At 40.7% G+C, this 17,869-nt stretch overlaps 1 protein-coding gene across 2 annotated transcripts in view; it reads right to left on the bottom strand.

The window, feature by feature from the left end:
• The window catches only part of POU2AF2 (POU class 2 homeobox associating factor 2), a 36,488-nt gene that overhangs the window by 2,941 nt on the left and 15,678 nt on the right, over positions 1-17,869 (bottom strand). For both annotated transcript variants that reach the window (XM_045204104.2, XM_024570791.3), the window contains exon 3: positions 1,700-1,742. In XM_045204104.2, the coding sequence (XP_045060039.2) occupies positions 1,700-1,742 (43 nt within the window). The remainder of the gene's footprint in view (positions 1-1,699; positions 1,743-17,869) is intronic.

The following is a 17,869-nucleotide window of genomic DNA, read 5'->3' as shown; positions in this document are numbered from 1 at the left end:
AAAGAGAAGGCCTGGCACAGAAAGTTTTCCTTGGGGAAAACAGGAAGAAGCTGAAACTGAGAAACGTGGTATTCAAGGCAAGGAGAGTGAAATGGATTCAGAAGGGAAAAGATGTGTTTGCTAAAACCTTTCTGACTCTCTAGTTCAGCTGTCAGCTGTCGCAGGGAACACATTATCATTTAGAACATGTTCAGGGGCATGGAGTCAAAGCCTGTGAAACAGTTTCCAGCTGGTGGTGGGTGTGGGCTCGTTTGCTAAGACCCACACCTCCAGGCCACAAAAGGGCTAGACTGGGAGGAAGATGCAGATGCTTGACGTTCTTACCTCTCCCAACCACAGGGGACCACTTCTGAGCTTTGTTCCTGCCCACCCTGCCCAGTCTTCCGCCGGGTAGAAGTCCAATGCATCCTGTCCTTTGCGTCCTGACTCAGTCATGTGTTACTCCACGCTCGCTGCACTGTTGCCCTTGTCACACCACGTGGCCCTTCACGTTCTGCTCGCTACTCCTGCACCTGAGTTACATACTCCATCCTTCTTACATGCTGCCTGAGGGGCAGAGCTTCTGTCTTACACATTTTCTGTAAATCCAGTATTTCATTATTGTGTTCAACAATTATATATAAATTTATTCATTCATCCAGAAGAAATCAAAAGCCCTTGTCAGAACTTACAGCACAATTCTACTTACTCTACTTTCATCTTAAAAGTTATAGACCCAAACACCTAATCTGCCCATGAATTCGAAAGCTGCTGTTAGAGGTTTTACCATAAGCATATTTCCCTAGAAAAAAATTGGAGCAAATGATAATTAATATCAATACTATGGTTCTGTTTCACACCACCAATCTATATCCACAGGAGTGGTTAAGACTAAGAACAGAATTAAGACTACATAAACAAGGCTCTCAGGTCTTATGGCTATGTTTCCAATTTCCAAATAAAAATAAGCACACAGAAAAATGCTCTGCTCTTTTAAGTACATAATGTTTTTCTCCTTAAAGAGAAAAAGAATCTTGTAGGTGGTGAGAGAAGCTACAGAAATGTTTCCCCGGTAAAAGGGAGCAGAATCCAGTGACAGTAAATGTGATCGGGAAACAAGGTGGAGACATCCAGGCACGCAGATCTTCTACTGCTCTTACTCCTTTCCCTTGTTCCTTTCTGAAGGTCACTAAAATCACTGAGAAAGACGATGCCACTTCTGGTTTGGGATCTGGAAGGGATGTGTGTGTGCACGTATGAGAGTGCCTATGTCTATCATCAAGAATGCCCCCTTTCTGTCCCTATGGGGCTGTGTAGTAAGCATATGTGTGGAAGTGAATACAAGACGCTTAGCTCAGTGCCTGGCATTCTGAGAGAGCACTCATTACATGACAGTTTCCTCATCTGCCCACAGGTCTCTCTGTTTGTGTGCTGAAGCAGGCACATAATCCATCAGACCGTGTTCCCAGAATTTTAGACATTCTGAAATTGTATCAAGGGCCTAAATGCCATTCATTGCTTTTGCCCAATAAACTTCTGCTAGGCAAGTGATCAAAAGGCTGCCTTCAAAACAGAATGATTTCTAAATTCGAGAATGACCGAATTAAAGGAGCAATGTTTTCAATGTGCTGTAAGACAGTTACAGGAGAATGGAAGCCCAAATGGCCTGTTCACACTCAACAGGGCATGAGTGAGCAGCTCGTTGAGCCGAAGTACTCACCGGGCATCTGGACGAATGGAGACGGAGGGGGGCTGGCGCTGCCCTGGAAGGCAAAGACAGTGAGAGTTTCTTTTGTTAGTTGCACATTTGGATTGAAAAAAAAAGATCAGGAATATATTTTACAAGATTTATTTCCTGATACTTAAAAAAAAAGGTTATTTGGATGGTTAGAGTGGTGGGAGTCAATCGAGAGTGAGAATGCAAGTACCGGAGAACAAAGTTTCACAAGGGACAAAGAGAAACCACAGTTGTAGATTCTAGTAAACGTACCATAAAGCACTGGCTGGATGAAATGGAATAATTAACTCTTTGGTTTTCACTGTTTGCATTAATGTCCTTCATCAAATATATATTGAGTATCTGTCTGTCTCTCTGTCAACATTCCTTGGCATTTGGCTTCAACATTGAATGGTCATTTTTTTTTTTACTACCTGCCTCCATGTAGAACTGAAATGCCATTAAGGGTCGGAATCTTATCTGTGACTTGTGTTCAGTGACCAGATCAGAGTGTGGTTCATAGTAAACACAATGAAAATATGTGGAATAAACATATAATCCTCAAAGCCACAGTCTGGTGAGCATGGGAAGCTGGGGATGTTGTCAGTTGAGTTAATCGTCCCAGAAGATATACCAAAGTCCTTCTTAACCTTCAGTACCTGTGAATGTGACCTGATTTGGAAATAGAAACTTAGAAGATATACTAGTTAAATTAAGACGAAGTCATGCTGGATTAGGGTGGGCCATAGAAGAAGAGGAGAGAGACACAGGCACAGAAAGGGGAAGGCCATGTGAAGACAGAGGCAGAAATGTGAGTGATACAACCTCGAGCTCAGGAACACCAAGGATTGCCAGCCACCACCAGAAGAAGCAAGGGAGAGGCAAGGAAGGAGGCCACCCCCAGAGCCTTCAGAAGGAGCCCGGCCCTGCTGACACCTTGATTTTGGATTTCCAGAACTGTGAGACAATAAATTCCTGTTGTTTCAAGCCATCCCATCTGTAGGTTTGTTACTTCAGCCCTAGGAAACTAGTATAGGGAGCGGCTTACGATGAAATAGTTGACTACAGTGCGAGAAGTGGCATGGTCTGGGGCAGATGCAGGGAGGAGGGCACTTGAGCAGGTATTAGGGGTGGAGTGAGGAACACATCCTGGAGGAAGTGATACCCAGGCTAACCTCTGAAGGGAAGTGTATCCAGGTGTGTAGAGTCTTGAAATATACAAATGCAAATCTGGCTTCAAGATGCTCAGGAATAAAGTTAGGTGGAAAATGTAGCTGTTTTAAGTTATCCAGTTCCTCAATATCCAGTTCCAGTTCTGTGGATCTGAGCTCTTAGCTCTGACCCTCACAGTTCTATAGACTCTCCAGTGCAGAAGAGATTCTCATGGAGGGTCTCACCCAACCACCCACTCCACGTTGGGCGCACTTAGCCTCTGGTGATAAAGAAATCAGCACTCTCTGAGAAAGCCCATTTCTTCTTTGGAGACCTCTGACTCTTACAAAGCAGGCCGAGAAGAGTTACATTATTAATTGTAATCTCTTTGTCCATACAGAGTAAGATTTACCCCATACGGCCCTTCAAATATTTGAAGACAACCCATCACTGCCCAACTGTCTTAATCAGTTTGGGCGGTTATAGAAAGTGCTATGGACTGGGTGACTTAACATTTCTCAACAACAGCAAACATTTCTTTCAGTTCTGGAGGCTGGAAGTTGGAGACCTGTCAGTGAGAAGGTTAAGATATTGTTTGTAGTCTTTGTTAAATATGCAAGGTGAAAATTTATGGGTCACTGTACAGAACGGACACAGAGGCTGGCAGTTTGCAACCAGGCTGCCAGGATGGTTGGATTCTTGGTGAGGGCTCTCTTCCTGAGACGGTTGGCTGCTCCTGTGTCTTCTTGTTTCAGACCAGAGGTCATCTTTCTCATGTGTCTCCTCTTACAAGCACACTCATTCCATTCACGAGGGCTCCACCTTCACAATCCAATTACCTCCCAAAGGCCCCATCTCCAGACACCATCGCCTTGGCTCTTAGATCTTTAAGACAGGGATCCTGGAGGGACACAAGCATGCAGCGCACAGCACAAACCTGCAATTCTATCTCCTCCAGGCAAGATGGCCTCCAACCACTGAGACGCAGTGTAATATTTAAGAGTGGAGACATTGGAACCAGGGTGCCCGTGTTGGAATCCCAGCTCTGTCTCTTAGTAGCCGTGTAATCTTGGGCACATGAAGATTAAATGACATCATATATGTCAAGCACTTAGAATAGCGTAAGCAGGATATCAGTATTAGCTATTATCATTCAAATGCGTTTTTATGTTCCTTCAAATCTATGGTATATTTATCTAAATGAATTCTCATTTATGTTTTCATGTTTAATAAGTTAACACCTTTAAGTAGCAGAAGGGAACTCCGTGGGGTCACAGGTGAGTGTAGATCAGGTGCTTTGTGCAGGGAGGAAAAGAGGCAGCGATTAATTCTGGGAGCATGTTTCCCCACCTTGTCCAGCGCTTCCTTCCAATTTTCTGTCTCTGCCTAGCATGGTCTTTTGTTGAAGTCCTGTGCCAAGACCTATATGCTCTGGCTTCTTCTGTCTCAGCCTCTTTCTGCAGGTAAGTAGGGTGTAGCAGGCTGGCAGCTGTCCTGGTGCTGCCTGGGATGATATTCCATTGCCCTTCTCCCACCTTCCCTCCCTGCCTGCTTGCTGTCAGTTGCTCTGGCCAAGGCTGGGGCCAGGGGGCAGGCTTCTGTGAGACCCCCTACCTGTGCCCAATTAGGTGGATGTAAGTACCTATTGTCCCCTCAGCATCTTCAGCCATTCTTTCACCAGGTGTCATGGCTGTGCCTCTGGCCTCCACCCAAGGCCTGGGTAAATCTCAGCCTATGGTGCCAGAACCCCTTCAGCTCCAGACATCTCTGCTGTAAAAGCTTTCCTCGATTTTCCTCCCACCACCGGCGGTCCCCAGAATCTTCTTACACCCTTTTTTCTTCTTTTTTCAAAATATGCCCATTGTAACTACTACTGTGGAATTCCCAGCACTGTATCCTCCCCAACGCAATTTTAAAACCTTGAGAGTCTACACAGGTTTCCCAGTCACCCGTGTGGTTGTTTTTACTCATTACACGATCAAAAGAAACCTCTTGTGTTCGTTTCTCCTACCTAATTTTGCCCTCTACCTGCTGTGAAAATTGAACTATTTCCATTCCCATTACGGTTGCCCATAAAATTTTACCTTGTATATTTAACAAAGACTGCAAAGACTCTTAAACCTCTCACTGATGGACCAGGTTCTTAGAACACTCACTTTTATTAGTGCTCTCCTCATTTATATGTGTACATTTTCTTCCATGTTAGCTAGTTTCTTTTTATTAACTTATACAAATTAGACCCTGTAATTGTCATCGTGTTATTAAGTAAACCTGCATTAGATTTACTTACATATTCATAATTTTCTTTGATTGCTCCTCTTCTAGACTTTCCCCCTAGATTCATTTTTCCCTTCTTCTAAAACAGAGGTTTTCAGTCTTTTTCATCTCATGGCACACATAAACTAATGACTAAAATTCTGCGGCATGCCAAAACACATATATTTTTTGCAGATCTGACAACAATAGGTACAATTTTGATTTATTCACACCAGACAAGTATTGTTGTGTTGGCTGTTGTCATTTTTTATTTGACAATCTAGGTAGGGGAAGAGCGGTCAGTGCCCTAACTAAATACGCAGGTATTGCATGTTTTAAAAATCCTTGTGGTACACCAGTTGAAAATTGCTGTTCTAAAGTAAAATTTTAGAACATTCCTTTTATGAAGGTGGTATTGGTGGTAAACTGTTTCAGTTTTATTTATCGGCAAATATCATTTGTTTTGCCCTTGTATTTGAAACATAATATTGCTGGGTTCACAACTGTAACCTTGTAGTTATTCTACTATCGGCCTTTTGAGACTTCATTCAATGATTGGCTTCCATGATTGGAAGCTATTGAGAACTTTGCTACCAACCTCACATTCATTCTTTGTGACAATCTTTCTTTTCTTTTTGAGTACATTTTAATATACTCCCTTTGTCTATGAGATTTTTCAAGTTGACTTCATTTTATCTAGAGGTAGATTTAAAAATTTTATTCTGCTTGTTATAGGATGTGCTTCATGTGTCTGAGGACTTAGGACTTTGTGTTTCCTAAGTTCTGGAAAAGTTTTGTCCATCTTCTCTTTAAAGTTTGCCTCGTCTGTATTATCCTGTTCTCTCCTTCTGGGACTCTGTTTAGATGAGTGTTAACCCTTTTACTTTTATCCTCCATATCCCTTAACCTCTCCTTTGTTTTCCTACATTCATGATTCTCTGTTTTATATTTTGATATAGATTAATATAGATTTTTCAAATCTATATCCAGTTCAGTTATTCTTTCTTCAACTGTAGCTTGCTGTTTAACTCATACAATGAGTTTTAAAAAGTATTAATGATTACATTTTTTCCATATCTATAAATTCCATTTGATTAAAAAAATATGCTTGGTAATTCTTGAGTCTTTTGTTGAGTGTTTATTATTGATTAAGTTATTGGTAATTCTAATATCTGAAAGTTCTTGGAATTTAAATGTATTGTTTATTGTTCATGCTGACTCTCATTCTTAATGGTATATTTCCTTGAGCATTTGGTGATCTTTGATTGAAACTCATACCTGGTCAACCTTAACCTGGGAAAATCTGGGGGCCTAAATTGAAGTTACTCTTCTCCAAAAGATTTATGTTTACATTTCTTGGGAGCCAGCTTCCTTCCAGGCTTCCCAAATTAATCCTGGACTCCCAGGTTCAGTTCTTCAAACTTGGCAGCAACTCAAAGACCAGTCTTCACATGTAAAGCTAATTTGGATACCTGTCCTCAGGGGCACCTGCCTTTTGATGTGATCACTTTCTCATCATTCAATGTCTTAATTTCTGCTTAAATCTTTCCCCAACCTCTCATGTGAACCCTATCCACCCGCAGACCCAGCTTTGGAGATCTTCCTTACTTCCTGCCAGCTCAGCCACTCAGTAAATGTGTTTCACGCAGGACCCAGTTTGTCACGGGTGAGGTCTCCCCACCCTCAGACCATCTAGTCTGCCTGACACAGAATCAAATCCCTAAATACTGAAACCAGTTATAGATAGTTTTCTGATTTTTACACAGGACAAAAGCTTTTATTTTTTCATGATTTGCAACATTTTCCACCAGATATTTAAATTATAATACAAATAACCAGAAGCACATACTTGTAGTAATTTCATAAACACACTGTTAAACACATGGGCACAAACATCACACTTAATAACCACAACAACCCCAGAAGGGAGTGACCCAAGCTCCCCTGCAGGTGGTGGTGGTGGTGGCAGGAGCCAATAAGGGCCTTTTGCCTTCTAAGCATTTTAATAACTCAAACATTAAAATAGGAAAGCATCTTAGTTAATTTTTTTTTACTACAAAGGAGACTTAGGGACATCCAAGAAGGATCACATAATTTTCTAAAAGCTCACAAAAATGACTGAGTAGGATTTATACATCCTTGTCTGATATTTATCTGTCAATCAGTTTCTTAGTCTTTTGATGAATGAATGAATATTCTATTTTTGGAGGGTCATCTTTAGTGAGGTATAATTTACATATAACCAAATGCACAAAGTTTAAGTATACAGTTTGATGGACGAGGAATTTTACAAACTCCTGTGACAACCACATTTCCACAAAATTAGTTTTTTTATAGCTATAATTAGTGCTGCCCTCTCTGTGGTGGTCTGGGAAGTGTTTAGAGGGACAAATGTTAAAAGCGATGAGAACGCATCACTTTAGTTCATCTCACAGAACACAGAAGAGTTCTGAAGGGCCTACGCTGCGATTGGGGAGGATTTCACTGGGCGGATTTCAGAGCTGACTCTTCCTTCCCACCCCTCCCCGGGTTTGATAGCTGAGAGAGAGCAGCCTCAAACACGCGCCTTCAGCGTGAGCACTAGTTGTCGTTGCTCATGCGGAGGGAAAGCTCACACTCCTTCTTCCTCGTTCAAGACTGAACACTCCCACAGATGCCTCTCACCATATGAATCCTCCAGAAATAATATTAATATTGAAGAGCCCATAACTTTTGACTAAGCGAGATGGTATATAATTCTTATTTTGCATACTCCAAACAACAGGATCCTGCCATGCCAGGTACCCAAATTAAGAGGTTTATATTTGAATGAAATTTGCTAGTCTGCAACTTCCTGTAGCTACCCCAGCAGCCTCACAGCTGCCCCCAAAGCCCTTCCGTGGAAATGAGTTAATTTGAACTAATAGGTCACCAAGGTAGTAAAGTGATAAGAGGTTCCTTTGAGAACATTTATAGTCATTTTTATGACCCTATAATAATTTTAGGTGCCAACCTAGATGAAGGAACATATTGAAATGTACCTAGGAAAAGATCTCTGATTAGCATAAGACTTTTCACACTGCTGAATAATATACTTTTAAAATTCTGATAATATAATTTAGAAAGTGTCTGTTTAAAGATATTGTTATTATTAAAAAATAAATAAAAATAAAGATATTGTTATTAATGCTTAAATAATAATAATCATAGCCACTTGTGAATACCTGGGGTCCCTTTTCAAAGAATTTACAGTATTTTTTGTATTTAATTTCTTATTGTCATTATATCTATGGTTGGGAGAGGTGGAACTGATGTTATTATACCGAACATTCTAAACCACATTTTAATACCTGGATTTAGACCCACCCTAGGTAATATGATTTTTCTCCAACTTTGAAATGAGTGGAAAGCTAATGCTGGGTTTAAGACAACCTTTACATAGGTACCCGTGTTAGACTGAGATACCTTCTCCCTCCAGAATAAAATGGGCAGAGAGAACTACTTATTGTGACTAATATGTAGTAGAACCAGGGCTATTCTAGTTGGTGTGAAATCTTATACAATGACTGAACTGTACCAAAGCTGTTCTAATAAATCTTACTGTTCTGTAAAGTCTGAAACAGGTTTTGATTTTTGGATCACTTATCTGAGTTATGTAGTAATTTAATCATGAATCTGAAAAATACTCCATCATGCATAAGAACTATAGTTATAAGGATCTATTATTTGCCAAGTTTTTAATATAATGTTATCTCATTAAAAAGTAGTTATTATCATCTCAGGTTTACAAAGTATGGAAGCACAAAGAAATTAAGTAATGTGCCTCAAATCATGCGTCTAGTAAACTATAAAACTAGGACATAAACCCAACTTCTCTGACTGGTCCCTCAGCCTCTCGGTGACTTAACAAGCAGGTTCTCTGCACTAGCGTTTCCGTCAAACCACAGATGCGTACTGGGCGCCCCGATGCACAAGGCATAGCGCCGAATGTTGCAGACGCCAGGAAAAAATACAACCAAACAGCTTCGATTGGGATGTACTCAGGGACACAGGCCATTTATATTAGATTAAATACGGCCACAGTTTCTTTGTAGCTCCTCCCATCAAGCTGTGGAGTCTATCCCTTCACCCCTTTGAATCTGGGTTGGTTGTAAGACTTGTTCTGACTAATAGAATGTGACTAAGGTGATGTTGGGTGCCTTTTAGAGTCTAGGCTTCAGGAGGGTTTGCAGCTTTTACCTTTCCTTGCATTGAATGTTGCCTTACAACTTCCTTTTAAGAAAGTCCTGGATGATGAGTGACAGCGTGGAAGTGAATCCAGAGACTCCTGCTGACAGCTGGCACCGATAGACAGGCACGTGAGGCTGTCTTGGACTTTAGCTAAGTGCAGTGCACGGGCGAGCCCTGGGGAAACCTTCAGAGAAACTTCTAGCCACCCCACAGAATTATAAGAAATCATAATTATTATTATTAATTACTGAGGTTCAAGTGAATTCTTAAATAACCGACACAGACACACCCAGGAAAAAGTAGATCATGGTACAGAACAGCATGTACTAGTTTCTAGATGCATGGCCCATACTCTACATACTCCTGAGGTAAGAAAAGGGAGCAATCAATTTGCTAAGGATTTGGCACTGAAGGATGAGAGGATGCAGAAAAGAGAAAGAAAACTCTCAGGTGCAAGGAATTTTGTGAATGAAACACGGAGGTGGGAAAGCATACCCACCTCTTATTTGTTAAGGAATCATAGCAAGTTGGTTTGTTAGGAGCAGCTTTAGTTAATTGATTAAATAAAAATGTATTATGTGCCCACTATATATCAGGGTTGTGGTAATTTCCAGAAATACAAAGAGGAGTAAGGCATGGATCTTGTTCTTAGAGAGCACACAGACACAGCACCACAGTATTATATATAACTATGTATATAACTATAACAATATAACTATATAACTATATATATATATATATATATATATATATATCTGCAATAAAAGTAAGGGTTGAAAAGACTAGCATTTCATGAATAATTACTTCATGGCAGACTCTGTGCCAAGCACTTTACATATATTAGTGTGTGTTTCATCATTTTTAGTAACAACTAACATTCCTTTATGTCCTTTGCACTATGCTAGATGATTTACATGTATTCTCATTAAATTTTACCATGAATCAATGAAATAGATTGTTACAAGTTATTATCTCTAGGTTTATATTGGAAAACTAATAAGCATTATAAAGGACTTGTCCAAGGTCACAGAACTGGTAAACGACATAGGCTAGATCCCAATCTAGATCTATTATAACAGTGATTTAGTGCATGTAGGGGTGGGGGGCTAGTGGGAGGTAAGAATGAGGGTAGGGAGGCCGGCGGGTTGCTGTATTAAGAGAAGGTGATTGAACACATCATACTGTAGATGATATTTGAGTCTAGTTTTGCAGGATGAAAGGAAATGAGTAAGCAGATAGGATAAGGGATGTTATAGTTGGGGTCCAAAGCAAGGCTCGAATGTGCGGATAGCATGTCACAGACATGGAATATGTTCTGGAAGGGTCAGACAGAGAAGCTGAAGAGAAGCAGGAGGAGGGTGTAGGAGCCAGGTCAGAGAGAGCTTTCTGGAGGCATGCTAAGGAACTTGGTCTTTGTCTGGTAGCAGGCAATGATCCTTTGGACGTTTTTGCAATACAGATGTGGTGAAAGTGGCATTCTAAGTAATTTAATCTGGTACTGAAAACGGTAGGTCAGGAATGGTTGGTGGGGTGGGTGTTAAGTGATTTGCTTAAGGCCTTCAAACATACAGAAGTAAAATGAAGACTAAAAGACACATTTAAATTCTATTTTGGGGAAGGGAATTCACTGTGAAACATTAATTTATGCATTTGGTAAGTGCATGTAAATATCTAACACTGATTTTGATCTTCATTAACTTGATGGTACAGCAACTTAATTTCTTCATAATATAATCACAGAAAAGTTCTGGAAAACTGTACATGAAACTCAGTGTGGTGAGCCCTGGAACGCAGGAGGGGGTAGGTGGGGGGCGTGGGGGTCAGTAGACTTCTATTTTTCACTTCATACTCTTTCATTCTGTTTGAAATTTTACCATGCATTATTTTTGTAGTTAAAACAACTAGCTAATAAAAGCTGAAAAAGTGAAATTTAGGTCTTATATCTTTATCGTAAATCTAAAACCTCTTCCTTTTTATCAGATTTATTGGGGTGACACTGGTGAACAAAATCACACAGGATTCAGGGGCGCAGTTCTGCTGCTACACGTCTGTGCGTTGTACTGTGCGCTCACCGCCCAGTCAGGTCTCCTTCCCTCACCGTCTGTTTCTCTGTACCCTCCTCTAATTCTTAGTAAAATTATGAATCTAAGTTTCTCCTATACAAACTATTTTTATTTATTTATTTAGTATTTATTGTAAATATGACATATATTCTTATTTATTTTTACTTCATTTTTATTGTTGACACTATTACAGGTGTCCCCATTCTCCTCACCCCCCGCCCATTTGCTTTCCTCCACACAGTTCTCATTCACCCTTCCCTCTGGCCAGCACCGCACTGTTGTCCATGCCCATGGGTCATGTGGATATGTTCTTTGGCCAATCCCTTCACCTTCTTTCATCAGTTTCCCCTTCCCCTCTCCCCTCTGACAGATGACAGTCTGTTCTGTGTCCATGTCTGTTTCTATTTTGTCAGTTTATTTTTGGTATATGGACCATTGTATATCCTTCAGAAAGCTAACAGTTACAGAATTCCAACTCTCAAAGTTTCTCAAAATTTTACTGTTAAAACTCTCCTGCTTGGCACAAAATTATGCCCCAGCTGTCTCTGTAAGGAAGTGATTTCTGTTGCCTAAGTTACAAACTGAAACACTTTTTTTTTTTTACCCCTGGGTGTTCCTGTGCCTTTGGAATGCTTTTCGTATTTATGCAGCTAAGTTAGAACACAGGAACCACGGGGATGCAGGTTAATAAATGGTCTGGCATGCTTGGGCCAGGGCAGAATCTGCAGGAATCCATCCCTGCCAGACGGGCTTGCCACAGCTCTTGTGCTGCAAACCTGATCATTTCTGCAAGCTGTGTGAAAGAATTCACCACCAGGAAATATTTTAAATTTCATAACATTAAAAGAAATGGCAGACCCAATGGAACAGCTGAAAAAATAAGATGTTTGCAAAATTCACTTTTATTATTATTATTTTAAAAAATTTCTGCAATTGTGAAGGAGCAGGTGGTTGGTTGGGGAACCCAAAGGCCCGGGAAATGTGGTTCAGTTAGCTAAACAGGGCAGGACAGTGGGCTAACGTCAGACAATGGGTCATTTTGAAAGCCTTAGATAAAACATTCATTCAAATGAATGCCAAGGTTATAATGTGTATATCTGTATTCAAACATTCACATTTTGAGTTTACAAGGCATTGCCTACTCAGAAAAAGTGTTTTGTTTTGGATTTGTTTTTTTTTAAAGATTCCTGCTAGGCTCATGAAGGGGGTTAGTTGGCAATGTTAACAAGCAATGTGCAAAGCACTGTGCTACAAGAGTGAGTAAAAAAGTGCACCAGGGTAGACACTGATTCCCTTTATCAACAACCTTGCAGACCTGGCAGCCAAAGGGTCCCTTCTGCTGGCAATTCAGAAAAAAGCAGGAAGGGCAAATGAGATGTACATATTAAAGAAAAAATGTAGTTTTCATAAGAAAACACAAAGAGAAAAGGTACTGCTGAAAAATAAAAAGAAAAACAGTACAAGAGAAATAATGCACTAGCCAATAACATACTGGCCACGTGATGACCGTTTGCCTTGCCCAGACAAGCGTGAAAATCTTACTAAAGCTGGAACACATGGTAGGATAGGTTCAATTTATGAGGCTTGAAGAGATGACAAATAATTTTTATGGTAAATTTTAAGAAATCAGAGGAGAGCATGGATATATCTGGGATGGCAGTGGTGCAGACTTTGTTGTGCTTGCAGGTCTTCAGCGCTTGGGATGCCTGCTAACCGCGAACTCAATATAACATGCATACGCTCTGCTCTTAGATTTGATCATGTGGCGATGGCTGCAATGGCCGCGATTTCTTCCTTGAATTTGTGCATGGCCAGCTTCCTAAGTTTAAGGCATGGATAATCAGCTTTTTTATTTACATCAGCTTCTTTCCAGTCTGCTTCTTTCTTCTTTTGGCCTTTTTATTGTTGTATAGCACTACTATTACAATACTACAATATATAAATTGTCCAAGTTTTAGCAGGGCTTGGAGGGTATATCTTGATTAAAATTAAATTTTATGTTAGTCAAGGCTTTCATATATCTTTTGTATGGATTACTAAAAATAGGCTTTGTACTTAAGAATTGAGTCCATTGGTGGTCCCTATCTTCCTATCTCTTCTCATACTTTCATAGGGGAAGAGCATGAGGAAATTGCCCTTCCCTTTCCTCAGTGGCTATTATATTATTAAGAATATGCATATGACTCTTTAGTGTGTAGGACTATGAGAGAATGCTGGATACCATGGAGGTTGGGAAAGCATCTAAGAGGTGGATCACTGGAGACAGCAGGTAAAAGCTGGTAAGCTCTGTGCTTTCTTGGGCTCAGATATCCCTTCCAGCCCTCAAAAGGGAGGTGATACCATTTCTGCCTTCTAAGTGGGAGAGTAGCATTTGACATACAGTCCTAGGCATGAGCCATGGATTACCTGCCTCTCAGGTCAGCTTGGCAATATTCAGAAAACAAATCACACCTCATAAAAAGTAATAGCAGGAGAGTAAACTTCAGGCAACAAGAAAAGGTCAGTACCAAAGGGGTTCGGTGAGGTAGGCCCTAGAGGTCTCTAGGAGAACAGCAAAGAGTCTTGTGTAAGGTCAGTGTGGAGAACCTAAGAGATCAGGGGTCCAGGAGTGGTGGGGAATGACGCAGAAGAATGGTATTCTGGAAGCAGGCTCTGCGATGGAACTAGAAATAGGTTCTAGAAAGAAATTAAGGACTTCTTGCACCTAGATATCTGAGTATTATAGGAAAGAAGGGCTTTGGTTCTAATTTGATCTGAGCAGTCTATAGAGTCACTGCAGGACGGGCAGGGAGACAGACGTGAGGTGGCGAAGGAGTGAGGGTCACGACTGGAGCCCAGCCGCATGTGTGGAGTGTGGAGGCGGAGGTGAGTGGTGAGCAGAGGAGCTAAGCAAGGTGGGAATTCCAAAGCTAGTCCTTCCCTGGACCAGCAATGTCCATTTAAGAAGGCAATACATTAGGTAAAATAAAGACCTTGGAGTCCAAAAACCTGAGTCCAAATTTAAGCTTCATTGCTTTCTGTGAGCCTTAGTTTCTACATCTGAAAAATAGATGAGTGCCACCCCGTTGCATTGTAGGGCTTCTTGTTGACAAGTGGTATATATTTAGAAGTGGATACCTGAAAATATTTGTAAAGTTTCTATTTAGGAACCTTGCAGTAAATAATAACTATTATTATTATTATTAAAAATTCTTATTTCTCCAGAGAGAACAAGATGATAGAAGGGGACCCAGGCCTAGAAGTCACCTCAACTGTGCCACCCGTGCCGACCTTTGACCAGATAAGAAGTGTGTGTCACATTTGCACTCTACATAATGGATCCTGTGCTGTGTGTGATTTTTCTGTTTCCTATTTTTCTGGCAAACTCAATCTGCAAAACTTTAGTGGAACTAGAGGAAAGAGGACTTATCTTTCTTAGAGGAATGAGAGTGTTCAGCTTGGCCTTGGAAGTTGGGGTGCCAGTGGACAGAATGTGTTCTGAAGTTGGGAAAAACTATCCAGTCAGGATGCCCATAGGGAGAAGGGGAAACTTGAGAACACTCTGAACACTAGTCCTCTGCCATCTGTACCATTCATAATATCATACAATTCTTTGTAATTGAGGAAATGTAGGTTTAAAAAAGTAACATTACTTCTTAAGTCAACAAACTGATTAAAATGTTAGGATTTTTACTTCCCTCTTCCTACTATTTGAAGTTGGAGTTTTCATAAAGCAGTAGCCCATGATTGGGAAGTATAATACTTGGTTCATTATCCAAGACTGGTTAAGTGTTTGGATATTATGACTGCAGAGTGAGAGCAGTTGAATTCATATCAATGAAATGCACCAAGTCGGAGCTTCAGCTCTAGCCATCTTTGGAATGGAGGACGGTGGCATTGCTGAGTCAGAATAAAAGTGAGGCCGCTAACTGAGGCTTCTGCTGCTTTATTATTCCATTCCTCACAGTGAACCAATTCCAACCTACAAAAGGTACCCAGTGGCCTTTTAATAGTTTGATTTCTTTATATTATGTTAGAATCTATAGTAATGAAAACCGGGGGTATCTAACTGCCAAGGCTGCTATTCAGAGCTGGCCGCAGTCTTGTGAATATCTACTTTTGCAGAGCATACTTTTACTGCAATGTGTACGTGATACCATGTTCCAGGTACTGTAAACACTGTAAGAGCTGCCATTTCTTGACCACTTACAACATGCTATGTACCAGCTGTACCAGGGGCTTTATATACTGTATCTAATTTCATTTTCATGACAGCTTTATGGTGGTATCACTATCCCCATTTACATGGGCAGAAACTGAGGCCCAGAGAAGTTAGATCACTCTCACATATTGGAGTCAGATTGTCAGTCTGTCTGACTCCTAAACACAAGCTCTTAACCATTCTATCACACTGCCATTCCTCCTGGGCTCGAGATTCCACAAAGAACAAATGGGAGTAGAAAGACATTAGCCAGTTGGGGAAGAGATTTAAGAAAACAAACAGTCATAATGCAATGTCATAAATATTTTAGCAGATAAATATGCTGGCATCTTGGGGAGTAGAGGGGAGTGTCTGGAAGACCTTAGCAGACAAGGCCAGCCCTGAATTTTGAAGGGTCATGTGCCAGGTCAGGCCTCTCAATCTTGTCTTTCACTGCGCCCTGAACACCGGATATCGCACCCGCCGCACATCACAGACAGACGCCCCTCTCTGCTAGACTGCCTGTGTTCTGTTGGGACTCCCGCCCTGCCTCACTGCTCACTTGAGTTATCCTGTGCCTTCAAGGCTTATCCTAAGGCTCATCCTCCTTGAAGAAGTCTTTTGCCACCTGCCCTGTCCATGCTTTGCTCACCCCCTTCTAACCCCACATATTCAGCGGTGGCCACTATCACATGTTTGGCACTTGGAGCAAAGCCATCATTTTATTTTTAATCACTTATTTCATGTAGAATTCCTTCTTCCACAGCTGGACTATACATTTCTTCAGGTCAATCAGTTTCTTACATCACTTTGAATTCTAATGTCCCTTGCGTGCAGTCAGTGATTAACAACAGCAGCACTGATTGAGCATATACCGTGTAATAAGCCCTTAACAAATATTAAATTTAATCCTTATGATACCATGCAGGGCAGGTATCTCCTTCCTTTGACAGCAAGATCAAGTCATCACACAGCTGCCAAATGGCAGAGCTGGGATTTGAATTCAGGTCCCCTGGATCCAGAGCCCAAACTCTTCACCATGCCGTGCTGTCTGTGTTGTCCATGATGAGCTCCAGACAACCCAAGTGCTGTGGGTTCCCAGATGACAGTAGTCTCAGACATCAGCTCAAAGGTGCTTCAGCTTGGCTCTGAGCTAGTTTTCTGAGACTCGGATCTATTTTAAATCCTAAACAGTGAAATGGGAACATGTGAAACATGAAGGTGATAAAGAAGATAAAGAAATGGTATAACTATTGAAAGTTTGAGCACTAAAATTGAGTACTGAAATGGGAGAGGTCTAACTCTCATCTTTTAGAGAGGAGCTCAAAGAGCAGAAAGGAATTAATTGCCCAAGACCACTGAGAGCCACAAGAAGGGGTCCAAACAGACCTAGGAAGGGACGATTTCTCCTTTGATGTGAAGAGATGTCTTGGATGCTTTTCCCAAACTTCAGAGAAATCAAAGAAACTTCAAGATGCTATAATATACAGTCCCCAATTGTGTATTATTTTAAAATATTTCACAAGAAATCCAAATGCAAATCATAGATACGGACATCACAATATTTACACTCAGTGGTAACTGAAGTGTGCCTGCATTTGGTGCCACGAAACAACAGCTGGATATTAAACTAAACAAACCGCTAACCAGCAGTCCTGACAGCAAAACAGACAGGCATTAGGCATGGAGCTAGACAACGCACATCTGCTCCACAGTTAGCGTTTATCCACTTCCCAACCAAGATCAAACACTTTCAATTACTCTATGCCATAAATGCAGTACACGGCACCCACTGACCGTCTGTTCCTCCCAATTTCCCATCAGTACATATTATTGTCATACTTCTTTCTGGCATACAACGGTCTTCTTCCAAAAATATTTAGGAAAGATTTTAATCATGATGCTCAGCTAACAATATGGTCTTATCTTATGTGTCTTTGATGTGGAGATTTTAGCAGCTAATTTAACTGTTGACATTTGGGAAAACATAGAAAAAAGAAAATATTTGTGATTCAAAAAGCAAATACTCAAGGTTGGTATAAAAGAATAATGCCAAGAGAAAATAATTAAATTTTGGTCTGTATATGTGTAATATGTATAATTCAAGGCTGATATATACAATCCAAATACATTTTCCACTTGGGATGCATGCCTTCAATATTTTGCTCAGTTCAGACTTTTCAAAAGAACCAGAAATCTTCACTTATTTTCCTTCATGTTTATGTAAAATATTAACCTCAAGTAACTTTCACAGCCATTTCCTTATTGTTCATCACCATCGCATTTTGATGACTGAGCACAGCAGGACAGCTA

The sequence above is a fragment of the Desmodus rotundus genome, chromosome 5 (assembly GCF_022682495.2).
Source record: "Desmodus rotundus isolate HL8 chromosome 5, HLdesRot8A.1, whole genome shotgun sequence".
Taxonomy (NCBI): Eukaryota; Metazoa; Chordata; class Mammalia; order Chiroptera; family Phyllostomidae; genus Desmodus; species Desmodus rotundus.
The sequence above is the reverse complement of the archived record's forward strand: the minus strand, read 5'-3'. Positions and strand labels throughout refer to the sequence as shown.